The sequence below is a fragment of the Homalodisca vitripennis genome, chromosome 4, assembly GCF_021130785.1.
Source record: "Homalodisca vitripennis isolate AUS2020 chromosome 4, UT_GWSS_2.1, whole genome shotgun sequence".
NCBI lineage: Eukaryota > Metazoa > Arthropoda > Insecta > Hemiptera > Cicadellidae > Homalodisca > Homalodisca vitripennis.
Genome location: NC_060210.1, coordinates 179,600,946 through 179,625,864, shown reverse-complemented (window position 1 = coordinate 179,625,864; position 24,919 = coordinate 179,600,946). Strand labels below are relative to the sequence as shown.

General features: G+C 34.0%; 1 protein-coding gene across 1 annotated transcript in view; it reads left to right on the top strand.

Moving 5' to 3' along the window:
• Positions 1-24,919, top strand: part of LOC124361315 (protein unc-79 homolog) — an 84,173-nt gene that overhangs the window by 34,851 nt on the left and 24,403 nt on the right. Inside the window, exons 17-29 of the mRNA XM_046815362.1 lie at positions 3,642-3,729; positions 3,820-3,936; positions 5,314-5,540; positions 14,194-14,441; positions 16,172-16,261; positions 17,828-17,989; positions 18,683-18,786; positions 19,716-19,827; positions 20,443-20,557; positions 21,277-21,390; positions 21,585-21,725; positions 22,929-23,083; positions 24,583-24,677. Coding sequence (XP_046671318.1) covers positions 3,642-3,729; positions 3,820-3,936; positions 5,314-5,540; positions 14,194-14,441; positions 16,172-16,261; positions 17,828-17,989; positions 18,683-18,786; positions 19,716-19,827; positions 20,443-20,557; positions 21,277-21,390; positions 21,585-21,725; positions 22,929-23,083; positions 24,583-24,677 — 1,768 coding nt within the window. The remainder of the gene's footprint in view (positions 1-3,641; positions 3,730-3,819; positions 3,937-5,313; positions 5,541-14,193; positions 14,442-16,171; positions 16,262-17,827; positions 17,990-18,682; positions 18,787-19,715; positions 19,828-20,442; positions 20,558-21,276; positions 21,391-21,584; positions 21,726-22,928; positions 23,084-24,582; positions 24,678-24,919) is intronic.

Sequence of the window (24,919 nt, the reverse complement as noted above, 5' to 3'; positions counted from 1 at the left end):
TTAAAAAAAAAATGGTTCTTGCATACAAAGTCTGTTTTGTAAAATGACCAAAATTATGTTTAGGAAGGACTATTTTATTTTATTTCTTGTATTGTATGGGTGGTTTTGCATAATCGATCTGATTGTAATGGCTTCTAATATACATTATATATTCCAGAATATACAAACTATAATAAGTAAAATAATATTGTACAGATTCATGTTGTTTCATTTTTAACATTATTTTAAGAGCTTTTTGTTATTCAAAATAAGAAAATTAGTTTTTATGAAGAATATTAAGTCCTCCATGACACTTATTCTATACTTGACCTAGGATTGCACATGGGAATGGAAAACCATCTTTAAAATGGAGCCTACATTATGTGCATAGTCTATTTATCACATATATTGCAAAATTTACTCTCTTAATGATATGCATGTCCCAGCTGAGGTTTTGATCACTGATGAGGCCCAAGAACTTTATTTTGTCAATTTTTGGAAATTACTTCAACACAAGGACTCAACAATAAAGTAAAATAAAGGCCACATGGTGTACCCCAGGGATCTGTGTTGGGCCCTGCACTGTTAAACCTTTTCTTGGGGGTTTCCCTAGCTACCTAACAGAACATGCAGCCACAATGCTTACAAGGATGATACAACACTCATGTTGAGATATGTGTCATCTGAAAAACTTAGCATCAATACATTGCTTGCATTATACATCTCACATCAGTACTAATATCTCAATGACTAGGTCATAAATATAATTAAAATAAAATAGATTATTTTTAGTTGAAGAAACTAATGCATACCAGGTATTTAACGGTTACGAGTACCTGCAATAACATACGTAACAATGGAACAGAGGAAGACAATACTAAGTTTATGGCCATACACTACCGCGACTCTCTTTGAATTCACATGTGGATGAATGCTGAAATTGAGCTCTGCTATGTATATCATTGGGAAAATAAAACATATTGCCAATATAAATCCAACAAGAGTGTCCCTTTTTATATTTTTTAGTCACATCTAAAATATGGATTAGGTGAACTATCAAGTACTAATTTTTAAAAGAAATTGACATTGTAAACTCGAATTACTGTTGGCCTTAATAACATGGAAAGTTGTTGTGAAGATTATATGACATACAAAATAAAGGCTATTCTGGCACTCTACATAAAACAAGCCATCCTGTATGCAAAGAGCTATGGGTTCTGTACAGAAAATAATATGCATCAAAACCATGCATTGTATAGGTCAAATTAAATTTTGCCCATCCGTACCTTAAGCTTGATGGAAAAAGCCTTTGTACAGTGGCCAAATTCTACAACAACCACCCACATGACATGAGGATACTCAATGACTCAATCTTCAGGATAAAGTTAAACCAATGGCTTTTGGAACATCCATTTTACAGACTGGAGGAGTTTCTGAGTTTGTAATGTACAGATTTTTAATCTTTTTACAAAACGTACATTTTAAGATTTGACGCTTTTGCTGTTCTTGATGAACATTTTAATAAAGCATTTCATTAATTGACTATTGACAAAAGCTAAAATTCATAAAGCTAAGTACAGAATAAATACACTGATGAATTATTGTGGTTTAACTTATACTTAATACTTAGCAGAAGCAAGGAAAAATTAGAATTAGACATAGAAGTCCTATATTATCACTGTCTTGTGCTTGGGCAAAACAAAACAGATGTAAGCATTTTTGGCACATTTTGCATTTTGCGAACAGTTTATTCTGCTTTCCTTTTTGACATGTAGTAATTGTGTTGCTTATACAACAGTTATTTTTTATTTTGTCTGGTTCAAGAGGATTATCTCAACCAGCATCAAATAACAGCTAATCCACAAGGCCTTTCTTAAAATGATTTGTGTACATTATGTAAGCAAAAACTGTTTTTATTAATAATTAACAAATATTTATTAAACTTCCAACCAGTATGATACTGGAGTTTTGGGAGGAAAATTGGCCATCCTCCCAGCAGGACGTTGATGCTCAAAAGTTTAATACATCAATCATTCAATAGCGGTTGACTGGGTTAGAGTGCCATGATGCTTGAAGTACATCTTCTAAGATTGGCTTTTTATTAAAATGTCTAAAATCCCTTTATCTCAAAAAGCCTAAATACTTTTAGGTTAAGGTTTTATAATAAGTGGGTGGCATTAAAGTAATTTGAGGGGATGGATGGATGTAAAAATGTATCTGCAGACTTAGATGATAGATTTAGATTTATAGAGTTAGTGTTTTTCAGTATATATTAATGTTATAGAATGTGCAAGACATAAAATATATAACAAAAATCAATTGCCATTAAAATTTCACTGTGAGTCTAAATAACTGCATAAAATGTTTTTAAATACTTTTAAAAACAAACTGATTTATTATATGATTTATTTACTGTATTACTTTTAGTGTTCATACTTATTACAATTTTTTAGATATATATTATTATTACAAGTTTATTTTATTGTAATTTATTTAATAGTTTTATAAACATATCCAAAATGTACTGAAGTTTTTTTAATAAGTAACGATTCAGGACAGTCCTATCAGCTTCATGGCGATACCCAGCTTGTTGTGCTTGGCTTTTGGCCGCTGAAAGCTGTTACTTATTTATGTAATGTAAAATATTTGCACAAAGATAAATATTACTGCCAGTTATTTATCTACCACAAAAAACTGGTTGGTGTGGTTGTATGTGGAATAGTATTTTATAAATTTTGTTTCATTGCAATTACCTTATTACATTTTCGTAATTAACTAATGATTTCTCAAGCATTTAAGTATCGCTCATAATATTTATACTTTCTCACAGGAATTAGCAATTTTTGTGTGCTGTTATTGATCAAATTTGTAAAATGTAATGTAACAATTTTTAATGGAAAACGAGTGATCATTTCATTTATTATGAATCACTTAATATAATACGTCTAGTATTTATCACAGTGATGGATTTCACTGTGTTTTCAATCACCTAAAAACTTTTTTTGACTGTTTTTATTTTAAAAATAAAATAAATATTGTATCACATTCTTTAGGATAACATCTTACCGATGTTAAATGTCATAAGAAACGTTGATGTAGAAGTTCTTTAGTTTACTGTGTTATAGAGATATAAATCTGCAGCAGACCAAATCCTGCAGGTTGACATAATATGTCTGAGTTATGCAATCATGTTTCAAGAAATTCAAATATGTTTCAAATGTATTGCAGAAGGTTATTTTCACAGACTTAGTATTAATAAAATGAATCAAAATACTAAACCAAAAGTATTTAAAATAAATAAATAGTTTGATGTATACTATTTTAAATTAATTTAAACTTGAAGTTAACTGAATGACTTTTTAATTGGGGTGGGGGGGGGGGGGGGTGGGGGGGGGGGGGGGTGGGGGGGGGGGGGGGTGGGGGGGGGGGGGGGTGGGGGGGGGGGGGGGTGGGGGGGGGGGGGGAAACCAAAAAACCGTATTTTAAAATGTAACAAGTGAACAAGTATGTACAAGACATAATAGTGACGCAAAGATTGTTTGTTAAAATCTTGTGTTGATTCTTCAGAATATGCAAGATATTATATTGATAGACTTGTTTGTTTTAAAGTTTGGCATTTATTCTGAAATATTCTTGCATTCTCATACCTGTTTGCTTTCCAGATACTCCACAGAAGCTGAAGAGACAGAGTCTGAACTTGCGGCAATCCCTGAAAGCAAGTCTGACAGCACAGCTCATGGCAGCTCACAGGTACTGCTATCCCTGGTGCATTTATACCGACTGATTATTATACTGTACTATTGGGTATACCAAGTATACAACTGCCTATTTCTTTTCAAGGGTTCATTTGAGGATGATCGAGCTGAGGATGTGGATGGGAAGAAAAAAATCAGTGACGGTGCGAGTAAAGGAACTAGACCTGTTTGGTTCTTGGGTAGTGATGATCACTCCATACAGGTTTGTACTGATATATTTAATGACTACTTTAACACTGTTTTAAAACATACAAATCTTAGAAAGCTATAAAAAAATAATGTTTTTTGCTACTACTGGTTGATGTAACTAACTCTATTATATGATTGAACAAAATATTATTCATCATAGTTCAATAGAAAAATAATCTCATTACAGAATGCTGATGTAACTTCTCTTTAATGAAAAAAATTCAATTTCCACTGTAATTGTGCCCAACTCTTTACCTGATGTCAAACGAAACAAGAATGTCATACTATTGATTTTGTATGTTTAAAATTATACGAAATTTCAAATTGGTGTGTAACTTATTTTGTGTAAAAATTATAACCACAATTGCTATCATTGCATGATCACATCATTTACACTTTCAATGTCCAGTACTATTTTACTGAGCCCCCTTTCAATATGAGAGTCAGTACATACAATGTTTGGCAGAATACAAAATATACAGCATACGGCCTAGCAAGAAAGCCAATCTCTAATGGAAACTATGATGACTGTAGCCACAAAAATGGTGTTAACAATAAAAAATGACATGACTAGTTTTGCTCCTATGGAAAAATTAAGTTCATACCATGAAATGTGTACCCGGACTAAGTAGTCATATGAGCAGACAATGTGGGTACAAGTGTACTTTACATGTTGGTCAAAGTGACATCAATGTGTGCCAGCATAACCTGTAGTAGTAGAAGTATTTTATGATATAAATAAAAATTACTAATAAAACTTTATGTCACCAACTACCAAACTACGCTTAAGACAAGAAGGAAACATAGTACAAAATGTTTTTGGGGTTTCAAAGGAGCCTTTTCTTACTGATCCAGATACAAGCAATAAAGCTCCAAAATCTAGGCTGAAATTAATAGGATTTGGAACCTCACAGCCATACAAAGCTTTACCTCCTAATGTGTGGTAATAAAAAAGTTACATCTAACCAATATAACGGTTACATATAATTTATATATTACAGTCCCAATTCTTATATATTCTTATATTTATTACAAAATATGTGTTACAAATATATGGTAACTCATTGAGACGGACTCAATATTCACATTGAATCAACCCTTCACATCATAGCTTCATTGTGTGTAAATGTATGGAATTTATTGATAAGTTTACAACTCATAAAAAAATCAAATGAAAAATTAGGATAGTATGACTTTTTAATTAAAAATGTTATCTTACTAATGCATGTGCAGTAATTTACTTCAACCATAATTTGACTGTCATAATTTGAAAGTTGTATACACTACCAAACAACATTGAAGTACACAACACTGAAAAGAACCTTCTCAGCTTTAATGTGGATAGTATCAGTTATTTTTGAATGTACAGAAAAATGTCTATTCATATTAGCAGAAAAGTAATGGTGGAGGTCAGAAGTGGGGAGTAAGAGAGGGGATGAAGATGCTAGTAACCTCATCACTGTTCACTGTCAGCCCTCGACCGATACTGCCACCCTCACCAGTCGAGACATCCAGCAAAACAACATCCATCAGCACTGCTACTGTTGTTACAGTAAAGGAGGGGCCCTCACCTCCACCACCTGTTCAAACTCAACATCCACCTCCATTATTCCTCAAGTAATGGTCTTCACACTTTAGTTTTGCATTTTTATTTATTCTTACAAAAATATTTTACTATGTTTAAAGGTATAAACGTATTTGTATAACGTATTTTCAGTTTTAAAAAGTTGTGGTGTAAACTAGGAGGTTACTAGTAATTCATATTTAAGTCTGATGAGAGTAACAACATATTAGTCTGAGAATTCTTAATGGTTTAATAAAAAGTATTGATTTTAGTTTTACTGACATTAAATTTCAAGCTGATTGCATCAGGAATAGTTGATAAATATGTGCAACCGATTATGCTTGCAAAAGGCTATTTTTACTTTCAAGCTCAACTGTAGAAGAATCATCATTATACATGGGGATGTGAAAGTGTGTAAGGATGTGAATATTTGGATGTGAGCTCTAGGAGATACTTAATTGCTGCTAATTATGTTAACACGCAAGAGATCACACCCAAGGCAGTTTACCACAACTTTTGAAAATCTGTGTTAAAATTTGTGTGCTGCTGAAATTGTTTTTAGTAGAATCAGGGTGGCCACGCTTCTGGAATTCCGGGAATGTTATGAAAATAAAAGAGGTTATGGAAAGTCATTGAAATTCAAAAGTTGTTCATGGAACATTTTTCGGTAGCTGTTTTAAGCTGGTTTTCCCGCTAGCAGGAGCTGCATCCAAAGTGTTTAAAGTCGGTGTTTCCAAACAGTCAAATTGCAGGACAAAAATTTCACTTTAACGTACTAAAATTAGTTATTTGGTGAACTTTGATATTGCTGAGTATTTTTGAGACCTACTGGGAAAGGAGGTCCAGGAGTCATCCGCCTTTGTTGCTAAGTTCGACGAAAGCATGAATAAAGTTAGCCATAAAAAGCAAATGGATATTGCACTAAGGTATTGGGATCCTGTAAGTGATGAAGTGACCTCAACATATTTCTCCTCTGATTTTTGACTAAAGACACTGGGGGCAATTTGATTTTGATCTTCATAAGTCAATTAAAGCACGTAGATGTAAAAAAAAACTTTTCTCATTGTCTATTGATGTACCTAATGTAAATTTAAAGTTTGTGAAGATCTGGAGTAGGAACTTCAGACGGAGAATAGTGATGATCCTATATTTTTGTTCATGGGCATCTGTAGGTTGCACACCCTTAACAATGTGTTCAAATCAGGAGCCAAGGATGGGGCTAAGTGGAATCTAGTTCAATTTCTTAGGGCTCTCTACAATTTTTTTTAAAGATGTTCCTGCCAGGAGAGGATGTTATGTAGAAGTAACAGAGTCAGACGTCATGTCTCTCAAATTATTTTAATGTGAGGTGGTTACTTAGTAGAGCGTGTGCAGAAAGAGCCATCAAAATGGTGCCTCACTTGAACAAGATCCATTTGAAGAAGGACCCTGCTGCTCCCAAACCACCTGATACTCATAGCTATAAGGTTGTCACTAGGACACTAGATGATAAGTTATTGACTGGTAAACTAGCATTTTTCAGTTACATCTCTAGTCTTGTCGAGCCATTTTTGTGGACGTAGCAAGCCAATGAGCAATTGGTGCCATTTTTGTACACCGACTTGTCAGTTTTGTTGCACAACTTGTTAAGTATGTTTGTTAAACATCTGTTCTCTCTGAGGTTTCCTCTCCAATCAAAGTAGATTTAAAAAACAAAAAACATCTTGATTGAAGCAGAAACTTTTGAGTTTAATTTTGGTGTGAAAGATGAAGTAAAGAAAGTGAAATGTGATAAACAAGAGTTACTTAAGTTTAAGTCAGTGTGTCTACACTTTCTGAAAGCAATGTGCACAAAACTTCAGCTTAAGTCTCCGATTAAAAGTGACCTGTGCCTAGCTGTAACACTTTGTGACCCATTCCTCCTGGGTCCCAAAACCGACACTACTCTCAAGAGATTGGAAAAGTGCTCTTGAAATATTGCATTGGAGCAATTAGATCAAGGCAACTGAATCATGAGAGGTGAAGTTTGGTTAGTAGGGAACATTAAAAGACTCTCCTTAAAGCTTACGAGCACGTACACAATTTCTGGAGGAGATTTCTCTTTGAAAACAATGCCTCCGACAAATTTAAATCTTTAATCAAGAAGATTCTAATTTTAAGTCATGGAAATGCTAAAGTAGAGTGAGGTTTCTCTATTAATAAAAGAACCTTAGATAACAACCTTCTACAGAGGTTGTTTATTTCCCAGTGCCGCATCTATGAGGGGATCAAGAGAGCTTGTGGAGCAAATAATATCAACATTCATAAGAAGATGATCATGAAATGCCATCAGGCCCGGAGCTGGGTGTCAAGAATACCTCGCAGACCAAAGGAAGGCAAAGTTGCAGTCGCTGATAAGAAAGGACAAAACAAAAAAGGACTATGATAGTAGTGGATAAACAATAAGAGGCTGAAGCCTTCCGGCAAGAAATTGACAATTTAAAAATGCAATTAAAGTTGTAGCTAGTCAAGTTATGCAAGAAATGGTTGTCTTAATTTGATAAGAATAACTGTACCATTTTAGTGTTTTTTTTTGACAAATTGTAATTCCCAAAGAATATTATCTCATCATGCCAAGACTGTTATTTTAGGTGTTAATATAAATGTTTCTTGCAGATTGAATGATTGTATTTCACTTTATGTTGAAGTTTTAGCATAAATAAACCTTATTTGTCTCAAATCTTAAGTTTATTTATTATTTGAAGATTTAAGTGGTGTGAAAGGCTTGTCTCAGTTACAATACAGTTATATATCTGCATGTCATAATGCCAAAACAGGCTCTCCAAAGACCTGGATTTTTACTCAAACCAGTCTGGAAAACCTGGAAATGTCATGGAATTTCGAATTTTCAGAAGCGTGGCTACCCTGAGAATAGTCTTATCTCTTCTCATATATTTCATCACATGATCTTGACATTTATTAATCTTTTATTCGTCATTTAGTCGCTATTAACATTTCAAAGGATTTTTAAATAACCATGTGTTTTATATTTATTATGATACATTAATCTATTTTTATCCATATTTTAATATCTTGTTTACCTTCATCATTCACCTTGTTTACCTTCATTATTCACCTTGTTTACCTTCAGTACCCCATTATTTATAATAAAATAATGTATTTGAAAATACTAAAATATTCAGTTATACTAATTTCTGTTCAAAACTCTCTCCCACTCTAGCTCAAGGGGATCAGAATATGTACCTCATAATTAGTGAGATTGTAAATTTTTAAACAAATTAAAAACTCTGGAACTAAATTTAAACTCATTATAGTTTGGTATATGAAAACAAGTTTGAAGAATTTAACACGTTCACAACGGCTTTTTACTGGACTTTTTTATTTGCCGTTGCATTTTTAGGTAATAATGGCAAAAAACCGTAATGGGTTGTTTTACGTTAAATGTTTAAGTATAACAAGAAATGTAAGTAGGTTTCACAATTTTGCACACACAAAATTATTTCAATATGTGATCAATTGAATAAAACAGGTCCCAAATCTATAAGTTCAGTAGTTTTTAAGATAACCAGTGACAAATGCAAAACATTGAAACGAAAAACCAATTCTTTCATCTTTGGGTAACAATAACTTTATGATTTCACAAAAAAACGGGCCAAAATTTTTAATAAAATGTTATTTATACCAGTACAGCGTGTCTGTGACATTTTACTGACAATAACTTGTTAATTACCCACTAAACAAATTAAATTTCTACTAAGAAATTGTAAATTTAAATTGTTAAATGAAAAATTATTTCATAGAGTAGATTGATTTTAGCAGTACCTTCATGTGCATGTTGACATACTTGATTTAATTTGATTTAAAAACACAGAAAGATGTTTTGAGGGAAATTTTTATTTCATAAGTTGCAATACAATAAGCAGCTATTCAACAATGATATGATTTCAATTGTAGGGTTCAGATAATTTTGAGAGCTAACAATTGAGTTTCAGTCCATGTGCGTATTGTTCTGTTTATAATAATTGAGTTTCAGTTCGTGGAAATATTGTTTTGTCCATAGTAATTGAAGTAGTAATGCCACACTTATCTACAAGTGAATAAGTCGCCGATATGCTGTTTATTTATGGTGTATCTGAAGTCAGTGCTTTTATCACTATTGAAGAATACAGACAATATTACCCCTACCACAGATTCGAAATGTTAGAACAATTAGTGCCTACTTTACAGGAAACAGAATCACTTGCTAGCGCAAAAGTATGACCGCTCTTGCCATCATAGTCCATTAGTGCAAGACATATTTCTAAATAAATAAATATTTTATTGCAATTGACATTTACAATTAAACGTATGCAACCGTCACTTGATTTTTTTTTAAACTAAAATTTTCCATTCAATCTTACATCGAGGTCGCATTCAAACTTACAATGTTACCATTCACTCTCTCTCATTCATTCGAATTATTCCACTCTCATCCGGTGGTCAGTGTGTTTGTAGCGCGTTCTCCCAGTCGTATGTCATAAACTCGTCTGTGTTGTAAAAGGCTTCTGCGATCAATATTTTTTGAGACTAGCTTTAAATGCCTTGAGCATTGGGACACTTTCAATTGAATTTGGTAGCCTGTTGACCAGATGAACTCCTACCTGTGAGGGCAAACGTTTATGGACTACCGTTCTGTGTCTCCCAGTTCGGTAGTCCTCCCTTCCTCTAGTTTCATAGGAGTGAATTTCACTTCCTCTTATATGATCGCACTTTGACCTAAAGAAAAGACAAGTTCCTAAAATATAGAGGGAAGGTAAGGTCAAGATTTTAAAATTTTTGAAAGCTGGTCTGCACGACTCTCTCCTATGTAGTTTAGCGATTATCCGAACAGCCCTTTTCTGCAGAGTGAAATTCGTTTAATGTTAGCGGCTGAGCATCCTCCCCACAAGACCAATCCGTAGGAAAGGTGTGGATAGATTACTCCGAAGTATGCCGTCATCAGTACCTGAGTTGGGCAATACTTCGACAGTTGTTTGAAAACATAAACGCCTGAGGCTAGTTTGGCACAGACATTGTCTACATGACAATTCCAAGTCAAACCTCGGTCGAGGTGAATTCCAAGGAATTTGGTCGTGCAGACTTCCTCAACCTCACTTTCATCCAACATGACTGTGGGAGTGGAAGTTGAGTCTGCCTGTCGTAGGCTGAAGTGGATGAAAGATGATTTTGTCGGGTATGTTTTTAAGTTTAGCTCATTGAAATTTTGGATTACGTTGTTGAGTTCTATGAACGTGTTTTTTTCTAACTGTGTTTTCGACTTGGAGCTAAAGCAGATAGTCGTGTCATCTGCGTACTGGACTATTCATCCATGTTGTAGAGATGACCCAACGTCGTTAGCGTAAATCAAAAAGAGTAAAGGACTTAGTATGGATCCCTGAGGGACTCCATAGCGAAGCTCTCTCTCTATCGATTTGACGTCTGAAATTGTTACAAATTGTTGCCTATTACTAAGATATGATTCGAGCCAGGCGTGTGGCACTCCTCGTATCCCGTAATGCTCTAGTTTGTGAAGCAGGATGTCATGATCAACACAGTTGAAAGCTTTAGATAAGTCAAGGAAAACACTTAGTGTTGTACTTCGACCTTCTATTTCCTTTACTATCATCTCGACTAGACAAGCGACTGCGTCTATGGTCGATTTTCCGCTTCGGAACCCGAATGGGTTTGCTGATAGTAGGTTTTGCCTTTCTAAGAAATCTCCGATTCTCATGAGAAAAGCCTTTTCAAAAATCTTGCTAAAGGCCGGTAAGATTGAAATTGGGCGATAATTTTGAAAAGAAAAAGGGTCGCCCTTCCTTAAAATTGGCGTTACTTTTGCCGTTTTTAGAGAAGAGGGAAAGGTCCCTGAGTTAAAAGAGAGGTTAATCAAGTGTTCAAGTGGCCTCAACAATTGCTTAGAGCATTGTTTTAGAAGCCACGTTGAGACATGATTGGAGTCGTTCGATTTTTTCATTGAAAAATTCCTAATAACCCGGGCAATTTCCTCTTCTGATACCGGGGCAAGAGCCATGGAGGCTGCTGGGCTCGGCACTAAGGTGAGAAGAGGCTGACTACTAGGCGAGTGGAGGCCTTGGTCAGCCCCTACCGAAGCAAAGAAACTGTTAAATGCGTCTGCAACCCTTAAAGGGTCTTTGACTTTCTCGTTGTCAATTTGTAGCTCTATTTGTTTGTTTGTTTGAATTTTGTTGTTGATTATGGTCCAGGCAGTTTTTTAAACGTTCTTCGACGTGAGCAATGCTTTATTGAAATTGTAAGCTTTCGCAGCTTTGATGACTTTTCTATATATACGTTTGTAATTTTTGAAAAAGATTTTGAACTCTTCATTAGTAGTGTACTTCTTGATTTCGGAGTAAAATAATAATTTCTCTCTCGAGACCAGGATACCTTTGGTAATCTATTGGCACTTCTGTTGCTTCGGTTTTTGTTTAACTGTTTTAAGGGGACAGCTCACGTCTAAATGGAATTTGAAAGTCTCTTCGAATTTCTTGAACTGTACATCAACAGGATCCTTAAAATTTAGAAAACACCAACTTTCTTGCGAAAGCAGATAGTTAAGGAGCGTTATGTTTGTGGGCCTGGTGTCTCTAATTTATTGTTTTGTTGATAACTGGATCCAACTTTGGCTCATGATCACTAATAGTAACCTGCTGGCCGTAGTGATCAGTTATGGCGGTGTTGATCACTTTCACCCTTACGTCAGTCATGTTCGTAACAACGTTGTCAATGGCCGTTGCTGAATGGTGGGTGACTCTCGTTGGCGTGTTTCCCGACCAATCAAGACTAAACGACCTGAGCAAGTCGTCAAACCGTTTTACCATGGGGCTGTTTACGTCTAAAACGTCCATGTTGAAGTCACCCATAATAATGAAGTACTGACAACCTAGTCAGATTAGACAACAGTTGTTCAAATTTGTAAAAAAAACAGGTTTCGTTTCCACTGGGAGCTCGATACAATCCGATGATTGTAAGGTGTAGTCGGGTCCTTTGGAGTTTTACCGCGGTAATTTCGAAATTTTAATATAATAATTTCGGTAATTTCGAAATGGTTCAGGGTTATGCCTATCGCTTGGAGTACTGGATTTGGTTAAACCCTCATTATCAACTTTTTGATATATTCTATTCACCGATTAGTCACAGTTCACTCGTAGCTCATGTGCAGAAGTGAACCCTCATGCAACAATTAAACATAACTTTAATCAGCGTTTAAGCATTAACATATGGTGTGGTATTATTCATGATCAGTTGATTGGACCATTTATTTTTGCTTAACAGGTAGACATACTTACAGTTTCATCAAGAAGAATTACTGATATTGCTTGAAGATGTTCCTCTTGCAACGTGACGCTGCACTTCCAACATGATGGCATATCACCATTTTTCAAATATTGTTTCTACTTACTTGAATCAACAGTTTCCAAATAAATGTATTGGTTGTGGAGGTCCAGTACACTGACCACCCAGGTCACCAGATACGCCACTGGATTTTTGCATATGGGGATGGATAAAGCAGAAAGTTTACATGGTCAAAGTTAATTCCCATGAGTGACTAATTAGACATATTGATGAAGCTTTTACACAGTTAAAGGAAAACCCTTAGAATGATTTGGAAAGCAACCAGAGCCAACCTTAAATGAGCAGAGAAATGTATTGAAGTCAGCAGAGACACTTTTGAAAATTTGCTGTAATTTGGTTGAGTAGGTTTGGTTGATTAATGTTTTCCGGATAATTTTACTTTGTACTGTTATGAATAAAAATACATTTAATCAAATATATATTCGGTTTTTCTATATTTTATTTACACTGTTTGGTGCAGAATAAAATTTTCTACAAGTTTTATCAAACATTTTGATATCTTCTTGGTGAAATAACAAAGTTATTGTTGCCCATAGACGAAAAAATGTGCTTTTTTCATTCAATTTTTTGCATTTGGCACTGGTTTTCTCATAAACTACTAAACTTACAGTTCTGGGACCTGTTTTATTCAATTTATCAAGTCAAAACCCATAGAAGCAATAATTGAATTTGTTCTTTAATCTATCATACCAGAATTTCAGGAAAACCTCATGTCACATTGTGAGCTGAAATTCGAGCGAAATCTTTCGCTAGCTGTAACTCACTAACATAACATTTCCGGACCCATGTTTGTATTAACTTTTTTCATTATTTTTATAAAAAGACTGAAAGAGAATGTTATTGTCAATAACCAAGTGTTGGTGGTGATGTTGGAGACCACTTAGCTCATCATGTCAAAATATTTTATTTTAATAAATAATTATTATTAAGGTATAGAACTTTATCCATACATTGGATTAAATCAACAAAATTAGTGACAGAAAAACTGTGGACATATGACATAATTATAAAGAGTCAATTGTCCTTTCAGAAGGGAGCGTATTAGTTCAACATAAAGTTCCATTTATTTATAACATTCATAAATCTTCCTGGATTACCATCACCCTCATATAATTATTTAGACTCTATAATATATATAAAATGTAATATATCCCAAGATCCAAAATATTGTCACTTTAACATGTTGACTGTGGTAAATGTCTTATTGTGCTTGCTGTCTAATGAGAATACTTATCTTCAGTTAGTATAGAGTCCCAGTGAAGGTGCTAAATAATGTTCACAGTTATTGAACATTTTTACATGCAGGCGTTTAATGACAAAAATACTTTTCTATAGACCGTCACTGGAGAAGGAAGTAGAGAGCTGGCCAGACAACTCGCAGCATGGCTCTCCGGTACCGAGGCCTGTCGGACGAGGCAAGCGGCTCACCGAGGGTGGCAACACTCCCACATCTACTTCATCTTCTACCCCTACTCCCACCCCTACCACACACCCTCCCTGGCAGATTGATGGACCGGGCACACACTTTAAGTCTCAGTCCTGTCAGGAGCGTCTCTTGCCAGTCGGAAGTTCTGGGAAGCCTGGTACAGTAATAGTGACTCAATAAAGAACAAATTTTGTATTATAGTTATTATCAATAATCGGTTCTAATCAGTCTTTGCCTAAATTATCTGTTCAAAAATGAACAAGTTTTATTTTTACAACATATAGATAGTTTTAAAGTAGTATGAGAAATTTCAATTAATGTGCTGTTACTGGCAACCTGTAACTATACTAAATAGGTACGTGAATTGTAAGGCAGATGTATTCAGGATCATTAACTTCTGAGTGTTGGTCGGTGATATTTTCACCGATGGATCGTTTTTACAGGGTCACAGGTGTTATTTTCACTGACTAACATGTAATGAATACTCTACTGAATCTAATTTATACTCTACACGATAGCCGCACGACCTCCGCTCTCCGCTTGCTATCCTAGGCAGGAATCATCCTACCAGAACCTGTCCAGTAGAATTCCTGATAGTAGGAGGCTCTCATTGTTAAGGCTATGACCTAAAGGTCGGTGCAGCTGGCTATCGTGTTCGCGGCTACTGATAGATAACGCGCCAAATTCAAATCTATAGTGGCACTCGCCGCAATCTTACATACAATTTGTAAGGTAGTCTAGCTTCTGTGAAAAAATTTCAAACAAAAAGTTCCCCTGAAACTTGTGGGAAACATAGAGAAAGCTGAGTTATTGTGAAACGGCTGTTTTCATTAATTTTTTCATCAACTTTGGCGACGAGATCGTCAGTCACAATGCTCAGATATCCACTCTTCTCTTAATCATGAACATTCCTTCTGCCATTTTTAAACTGAATGCACCAATTCCTGACTGAACTTTCAGTCATTATGTTGTTCCTGTACACTTCACAATGTTATCGATGAATTTCTATTGGTTTTAAGTTTTTTTGCCAACAAAAAACTAATCACAACCGCATTGCACAACTGGAGGCATTTTTTACTACAGCACATATTTCAAATTTTAATATAAAAAAAATCAGCAGTGGGGAAATGTTCCCATTATCATGGCTGGACGCTGACTGAGGTGCTGAGCATGAGCACACCAATATACTCGTATATGTGATTAGCACGTGCCTGGTGGCATCAGGCAGAAACGTTCCTTACTTTCTGAATAGTCCTCGTATTACTACAAAAGAAAAAAAGTATATAATACATATTTTTTATTTTGAACAACTACATGATTTTTAAATATAAAACATGTATATTTTGTGATTTTGGTGATTCTTTTGTTTAACGTTGGTACACAGCTCTCTGGAAGTATGAACACACAGAATCGTCAAAGTCATCATTTCCACAGATGAAGTATCAGACTGTCATCAGCAAAAAATCACAAGATGGTTAAACTCCTCCCTGCCACTAGAACGAGTCATGAGATCTTCCAGTTCTTCATTTTCAGAATTGTTTTCACTGTTTCTTTGTTACAATTGCAGAACACACTGCTGGTACAATTTCTATGGCTATTGCACTAATGCTAATATATGTCTGAAATCAATCACATCTTCCAAATTTACAATTTGTTAAAACATTGTTAATTTGTTTTAAAATTGTATGCATTACTCTGAGTGCAAAATACATGTTAACGAAAAAACAAATTATGTTTTAAACTAAACAAAAATGTTATTGTTTATTATTAAAATAATTGGAAACTCTCACTCTGTAAAAACCAATCCGGATAACCTGGAGATCCAGATAAATGAGGTCCGGAAAACAAGTTTGTACTGTGAATAAAAGTATAAAACTCTTCTTTCAGTAAGCAAGGTAGTGTCTCGTCGCCAAGAAGAAGCCACAATGTACGGATCACCAGATTCCCCCCTCTCCAAGATGGATGTCATATCAGTTGGTTAGTAATTTTAATATACCTTTGACTTTAATACAATACTTGAGTTACATTCTACCAGCTTCTTCTTATTGGAATCAAATGCTTAGTTTATGAACAAACACTTCAATAATTCAGAAATGTTATTTTTGTTAGGCCGTTCGTGTTCAATGAACACATCATCAGACCCACATAACTAAAAATCTTTTCATTTATACTAGTGATAGTACAATATATGAACAATGTTTAATGGCATTGTGTAAAGTTGTATGGTCTATGAAGACAAAATCTTCCTGTCTAGTCAATTTTACTTGGTTTATCTTAAAAAGTAAGCTCTGTTTGTATCTTTTGCTGTTGCAGCATTGCGATTAGAATTCCCTGCATGTGCAGCATGAGCCCGCCATTTTTAGTGTGCTTCTTGTGGTTTCCATTTTTTGTGCTTGTTTGTAATGGATTATATCTGTAAATTGTTTTCACAATGTGAAAAAAGTTAAACAATTAGAAATTCATGAACATATGTGTTAGGTGTATGGTTAAAATGTGAAGAATGGTTCCGAAGGTATTGGTATGAAGAATTGAAACGAGATTGGTGAGGTATGTTGTTAATGGATGTGAAAATGTGTATAATAATGATTGAAGTGGGAGTCCTTCTTTGAGTAATAATGGACTTGTTTGTGCAGTCATTGGAAAGATTAAAAAAAATTACAAGGTTATGGATTCAGCTCTTTTTATGGAATTTATAAAAAATTGAAGATACTTTCTTCATGAAAATTTGAGATTTCATAAACTTTGCACCCAAATAGTATAGGAAACTCTAAACCAAGGAACAAAAAATGAAGTGCCTGCCTGGGTAATGCACTTGAGTTTTGGCACCTTACAACGATAAAGATGACTTCTTCTTCAGCAGTATAATGACTAAGGGTGAGGCTTGCATATCTTTGCTAACCCTTTATGCTCTCCACTCCCCCTTGTTAGTTCTCGCCCCCCTACAATATTTTCTGGTGTCACCCTTGGAGACTTCCATAGTTTTGAAACTCTAACTCTAGCTTATGAAATAGAGGCAAACAGTCACCAGCAAATATACAAAGAAAATCTTGATAACCATGTGTACATTGTTTTGGGACAGACTTTGTGTTCTCTGAATTCTTTTACTGTGGGTTGAAACAGTTAACACAAATACTTGCTGTTACATACTCATAAAACTGTGTCATGCAGTAGAAAACAGTGCCTTGAAATGCTCACCAGTAGCATTGTTTTAATCCATGACAATACTTACCCTCTGATTGTGAATGTGACACAACTTTTAGATAATTTGGACTGGGAGCAATTTGACCACCCTCCATATATTCCTGACCTTGCTCATAATGACTACGTTATTTTATGGACCTGAAATTTGATCTTAGTTGTAAGAGATTCAACAATGATCGCAGGATCAAAGATTATGTACCATATGCTTGAAATCACAGGCATAAACCTTTTATGCTAAAGAACGCAAAAGCTTGTATCACACAGATGGGTTTTCTAACCACATAGCTAGTTCGTTCGTGTCTAGAAATAAACAATTCTAACTACCTTTTTGTTCTGTTTTAGAATCTCCTCAAGATCCCAGTCAGACTGACAATAGTTCGTCAATCCAGAGTGTGTCTCACCTAGAGATGCCACCACAGGAACGGCTGCTTCACATTGGCTCTTCTGTACCAAGTCTGGTACAACATGTTCGTCAAGCTTTGGGCATAAATTCCTGTGAATTAGGTACAATACACAATGTTTTACTCTTTCAGTGCCAAGCTTTAGTTTTATGCATCAACCAGAAATTCTGCCATTAATTCTGATGGACCTGCCAATCTATCTGAGGCAATAAAAACGTTACATAAAATTAAATGCTAGACTAATCCTTTGTGTCGAGGTATACATGTATTTTGGGAACTACAAAAATTTTTTAATTTATTATCTTTGAATGTTTTACATGTACATATCTTTACAAATAAAATAAATAATTTGTATATTTTTAGTGTGGGTTGTATGTATTTACGATTGACCTGAAATATATGATTCATGGACTGCAAAAAACATTGATTTTGTAATTTTTACTTCAAGAACACAACTTATTTAAAAAAGTTTAAACTTTAATATAAGAGCTCTTTATTAAAACTCCTGGTAAAATTAAAAATACATTATTGGAAGTTTAACCTAAGATATCTTATTTACTACAAAAACACATTTATTTTTAAAACATCTAAATTTATAGTATTTTAATGATATTTATCTGTGAATAATTTCTTAAATGAGTTTGAATGAAAACCCCTCTTCATAGTTTACTACTTTGTAACTCTACTAGTGTACTACAAATTACAACATTTCAAATCTGTTAAATAATATTACTCTGTAGATACATATAAAAAGTATTGATGTATATAAAAATTGTGAAATGATTATGGTTTATAGAACGTAAAGCCTCAACTGATCAAGGACCTACAAGATCTCCAAGTGACATTGATTCTTTGTCATACACGAAACAGGACAGTTTTGAAAGAAGTGAGCCATTACAGGTTAGTACTTAGTTACCCTAGGTCTGTATAATGTTAAACATTCAAAATGGTCACTCTGTTTCTAGCACTTAACAAGCTTATTTTTTTTGAATCGATACTTACTAAATCCACTCTATTTTTATGTAGAATATTTATACTATGAAGATTTAGATCACTATTACTGTATATTACTTGTAATTTTGGAATTAATTGTATAATATATGAGTTTCTTAAAATTTGATGTCGCCTTTATTGTGTGGTATTGGCTTAGAATAGGAAATTTTTAATTCCGAAATAAAACTTATTTTTCTTTTTATTTCCTTGATTTTATTTTAGCATTTTGAAGTCGATTTATTTTAATTTTTAAAATGATATTATCAATGGTTGTATACCTTCCTTCATCGGGTACAGCAGAAACCAATGCATCACTTAATCTTGGCAACCTCATGTATGTCCAGGAGCAGCACACCACAAATCACAAATGTCCAGTTATTGGGGTGCAAGGATTGATCTAGTCTACTACAGGAAATGACTGTTGGATTTGGTAGGGCTCTTTAAGTTTTAAGGGGCATGCCACCCCTGCCTGATTTGACTGGAGAGGCTTGGTATAGAGCTGGCTTCCTCTTCTTCCAAGGAGACATGACTGAGATTAATGCCCAAAATTCTTCCTCATGGATCAGGGGGTGGCCCCTACCCCCAACCTTTCCCATCTAGAGTATCCTGTCACTCCGGAAATGGCAGAAACACCCTTTTGGGACTATGTAAAATTTCTCAACTTCTTGTCCTAATAGAACAAATAAAAACTGGTTACTTATAGTAACTCAACTGAATAACCTACCAAAGTAACAGAAACTTTTTATTGTTTGTAAATGCAACTTAACTGAAAAAAACCTTTCTTTTTAAAAGTTGTTTACGATTGTTGAAGTAGTCTAATACATGAATTGTTACAGACAAGCCGCAGTATCAGCCCACGAAGACTGTGCAAGCAGGTGGCTCTGGAGTCCCCTCCACCTCTGGGTCAGGCTGATCATGACACTGGTTTTTTCAAGAAATCCTCTTCGGGTATATTGTTTTACTTCCTCTTTAATAACCAACTCAATACTTTTTATCAGCATATGTTTTATAGTCAAAATAATTCCAGTTTTATTTAACCCTGTAAAAATCCATAAAAAGTAATTTTGTAAGAGGTTTTAATCTATAAATGAAAAACTTTAAAAATTATTAACAAGTATAAGTATTATTGTGCCAACAATAAATTATTGTTTAAACTTGTAGATTATTAGTTTAAGTTATAAATATTTAGTATTAGAAACTCTTTACCATAAAATGTTGAATTTATCTGCTCACCTGCTTACCATCAGAGTGATCCTTTATGCAGTTTTTTGTACTACTACAATTTAATTACAATTCCTTGTTTAGGTGCATTTGTCAACTTAAAACTATAATACTTTTAATTGTTTGAGCACATCATCAAGTGGAACACAAAGGCACTTAACACATAATTATTACCTGCATATAACATAGATGCTCTCAAAATTAAATTGCAGTAATCTAGTTGGACTAAATTAAGGCTGAGAATGGAATAAAAAGTATATACCTTTTCGTTTATTTGTCAAAAAAGGTCTTTTTGCTTACTAAAAAAACTTGTACTAATACCTTGTCTAATAATTTTATTAGTTTCAGGAAAACTAGATGATAAAGAAAAGCTACAAAGACCAAAAATAAGAAAACAGGGGCCATTCTCAATTGGAGCTTATTCTTTGTCAGATATGACTCGTCGACCAAACTCATGGTAAGATTAACTTATTGCGTAGTTGCTCAGAAGATTGTTATGAAACTTTTTAGTTTCAATGTTTGACTACTAAGAGAAAGCTTGGCCTTAAATTAATTAATAATGCACATGAGAGGCAACAAAAAGAATATCATACTTCCCACTCAGTGATCAAGGACCATCACTACTTGATCCTGCAGTTCTAATTAACATATAATGTAAGCAATCACCAAATTGCCTAATACTGATGAAGTATTGAGTCGTTGGAGACATACCAGCTAACAAGTTAAGTGATTCTGGCATTATTGTAAGTAATTAAACTTTATTTTAACTGGCTTCTCATTTGCCTGACGAAAGGCTCAGATTTTTCTTTGGAGATATTGCTATGAACAAATTTCCAACAACATGCCAGTGACCATTGAAGATACAGTGTACAATATTCATTTACAAATCTCTGAACTACAATCAGCAACTCCTAATAAAGTTATGAAATATTGTAAAAAAATCACTTAGTGTCGTAAATAAAATTGTGATAATATAAAAAGTTCACACCAGCCACTCTCATATAATTTCTAATTCTTTATAAACCTAGGAAAAAGGTTAGAACATATAGAATACAAATTGATGTATAAAAATACATTTAAAAATAAAAAATAGCAAATTAAATGTATTTGTTTATCATTGTTATATTCTATAGATTACCAAAGTACATCTGTTCCAAGTCTATTGTGTGTATCCAGGTGTGCAGCTCAGCAACAGTCCCTTCTCAACCCGGCCACACAGCAAGCCTGCCATGCAGCGTTTGACTTGAAACAGAGCTCCTTTCGAGTGGGCGATGAATGCGTTTATGAAAGGTATGCAACTTAACTCCTCCTGTAATACTAAAGATAGCTGTAAATATTATAACAAATCATTCATAAATATAGTTCTTACCTAGATTGACTGTTTACGCAAAAACTAATGATAAAAAATAACAGAATAACAAGATAGTTACATACGCTTTCCATTATTATTTGTTAAAATAATGAATTGTTTATTCTGTTTCCAGATGCGGAGAGTGTGGAACAGTAAGAGAGGAATATAATGATGAGGAGTTAGGGCTGTGTATTGTGATTCTGGGCACCTTCATCCATAGAGAACCGGCTCTAGCTGCTCCTCTTATGCCAGAGATACTCACAATTGTTGCTAAGTAAGAAACATTTTTTAACCATAACATTTGTTCGGTCTAGTAACTATCATTTTAATAACAAGAACATGTATATACAGATTAAGCATTTATATAGTTTTATATATTAATTAATCTTATAGATTATGTTATTAGTTCAAGAACTTGGTCCTACAAAAACATTTGACCACTTTTTAAATTCCAATTCTGAGTATATGGTGAAACGTTCTAAATGATTTTACTAGTGCATTAATTACCACACATTAATTACATCTATCTTTTTAGAAACTTACATAGTTTTACAATATGCGGATTTGAAAACATTACAAAGAAATGTAAGTTTTATCTGGGTTAGTGTAGTATGGCTTAAAAATAGAGATCACTGATGTGTTGATTCCTAAAATCAGTTCTTAATATTATCATCGGTCCTGGAGAAAGCAATCAGAACAGTGACTAAAAGCAAAATGCCAGTTTTTACAAGTTATAATACAAACAAGTTTTAAGAATCATTGTAATACGTCGTTGATTATGAAGCATACATAATACAAGACATTACAATAAGTGTTGTTGCACAAAACACTGACGAATATGTAAAAAATCTCCTAGTTTTTCTCCCATATGTTTGGATAAGGCTGGCTTATATCGTATATAGTTGCTTTGCCCTCAAGGCTTTAATAAAATGAACATGAAAAAATAGTAATCTGAATTGAGAGCTGGAAATAATTAAGACCAATAAATAAATCAAAAAAGAAATTGACACATCAGTACATAAAATATATTTTTACATTTAACAATTTTAGGGTGAGCAGGATATTTATAGCCCACAAATTTTGTTGTTTAAGAAGATAATGTAGGCTATGCATAGTGTGCATTACTCCATCTATAGCCCGCTTTTTGTTTTAATGTTTATGAGTCATGAAAAATCGTAAAATCACAATTTTTTATGCTAACATATATTCTATGATTTTTCTACACATATTTATGTGGTCATGTTGTAGTATAAGTTATCTATATATTATCAAATCACATAATTCCAGCTGTGTCGTCATAAAGGTGATTGTGTTGTGTATTTTTTTGTAATTGTGTTTTTTATCTTTATTTTATAACCAATCAACGTACAATTTTGTACTCTTATAGAAAATAACATAAAAATTGAAAAATATTGTTTCCTATCTTGATTGATCTACCCAGACACCTTCCTGAGGAGTGAACATGTCTGTCGTGCAGGTTGGCATTGAGTGCTACGTACCCCTGGCAGTGTGAGAGTAACATGTATCTCCCTGGAGGGGCAATTAGCGTTGCTCATCAATTCATCCGCTGTGTCCTCCATCAGCTGGCTCCCAATGGGGTCTTTGTGCAGATGTTTCAAACACACGTCTCTGGTAAGACAAGATTTACATACCAGATTAATACAAATCACAAGGTTTATGAGCAGGCTAAACAACTATTATTAATAATTAAAGCAGAACATTGATTCCTGTTTAGAGATTGGAGAGCAACATACAAGAAGCAATATAAATAACTTAATTTGAGTAATTGAACAGTATATGCAGGTCCCCTTTAATATACAGATTTGCCATTCTATGTATAGCATGTACTTACCTTTTAACATATTTTTGAACATAACTAAACATTTCCTCACTAGTTACATCTTTCCTCAAAAAGTTTCTTCTCTTTTCACATTCCTATATTTGTGTTTTATGTCAAATTCTTGCTTAAAGTCCTCTTTACTAATTTAATTTACTTGTGTATTCTTCTTGTAGAATTCTTCCTCACCTCATCTGTATATTCTGCGGTTATATCATAATTATCAGCTCCTTTCTCACATGCTTCATCATTCTCAATCTAGATTTCTTAAGACGTTACTTCTCAGCACAGCAACTTATCTGCACCTTCATTTCCCATTCCATATATTATTTATTCATATAGTATTCAACCCTCTATCTGATGGCTTTGCCAACCTATGTAAGCTATTCTTCCCCTCCTCACTCTTCTTCACTTTTTGTCTTGGAGCCGCTAACATTGGAACTCATATTCCTTTCACATTTGACACTCTTGTTGCTTCCTTTCTGCCCCTTGTGGCATTCACGTGCAGTACATTACTAGTTGCTGCATTTTCCTGACATTTTATAATTCTTCCTTGTTAGTCAACCTCACTACTTCCATAAAAACTTCATAACTACTACTTCATAATTACTTCATACTCATTGTGTTCTGCTTTGCCCAGTTTGAAAGAAAAACAGCATAGCTTCAGTATTCCCCAGGGGGTTCTTCCCTAATAACTCATCCTACTTTATAGCCATAATATCATTGGCCCTTGACTTCTTCCTCCCTGAGGGTTTATTTTTTTCTCCCTAGTTTCATACTCTTTTTTCTCTACTCTCATTCTGAGAATTTCAGACTCAGAAAAAAAAATAGGCAGAAAAGTGTCTTTCTGTGAACCCTGGATATAATTTTTCTTTCTTTTCCCAACCTTTTGTTCCAGGAGTTCCTTTTATAAACTATTATCTCTTCCTTCTTCTTCCTTAGCTCTCCAAATCTTTCTTCATCGCCAGCCATGATAAGTTTTGTTAACACATTTATTTCATGAAGGTAAAAAAGCGAAAACAAATGGATTTAATGTAAGGCATGTTAAGGTTTTGTAGGTTCAGAAAAGCCACCATGCAATTATAGGGGTTGCACACACATTAGCAAGCATACTAAAAACAGAATTAGTCAGATTATTTGCTTCTTCCCTCTTATCTTATTTGAAGATTATTTACTTAAAACTATAACTAAATATTAGAAGTGTGTGCTTAAACAATGCAACAAATCAAAACATTTTAATCTTTCTTTTGAATTTTATTCATTCAACTAAGTTAACTCAAGTATTCTGTTTCAGATTCATCGCGAATGCAATTCTTCCGAAGTGTTGCTCAGGCTCTTTTGGATTTCAATGAGTTGAATCCAATTGCTCCTCTCCAGCTGCTTTTAGAGGTCATTATAAAAAGTCCTATAAAGTATAAATAAGAAAGTTAGTAAATTAATTAATTTTAGTTTTCTCTCTAAATATCAGAACAGAAAAGTGAAATTCTCTGAATATACTGTAATAGTGTTCTATAATGTACTCGTAATTATTGTAAATGAATAACTAATGTAATATTTATAAGTTGCCTGTTTGTTTTGTATAAAAAACTGTCTTACTCTTGCTTCGAGGGTTGATAAACAAAAAATCGAAT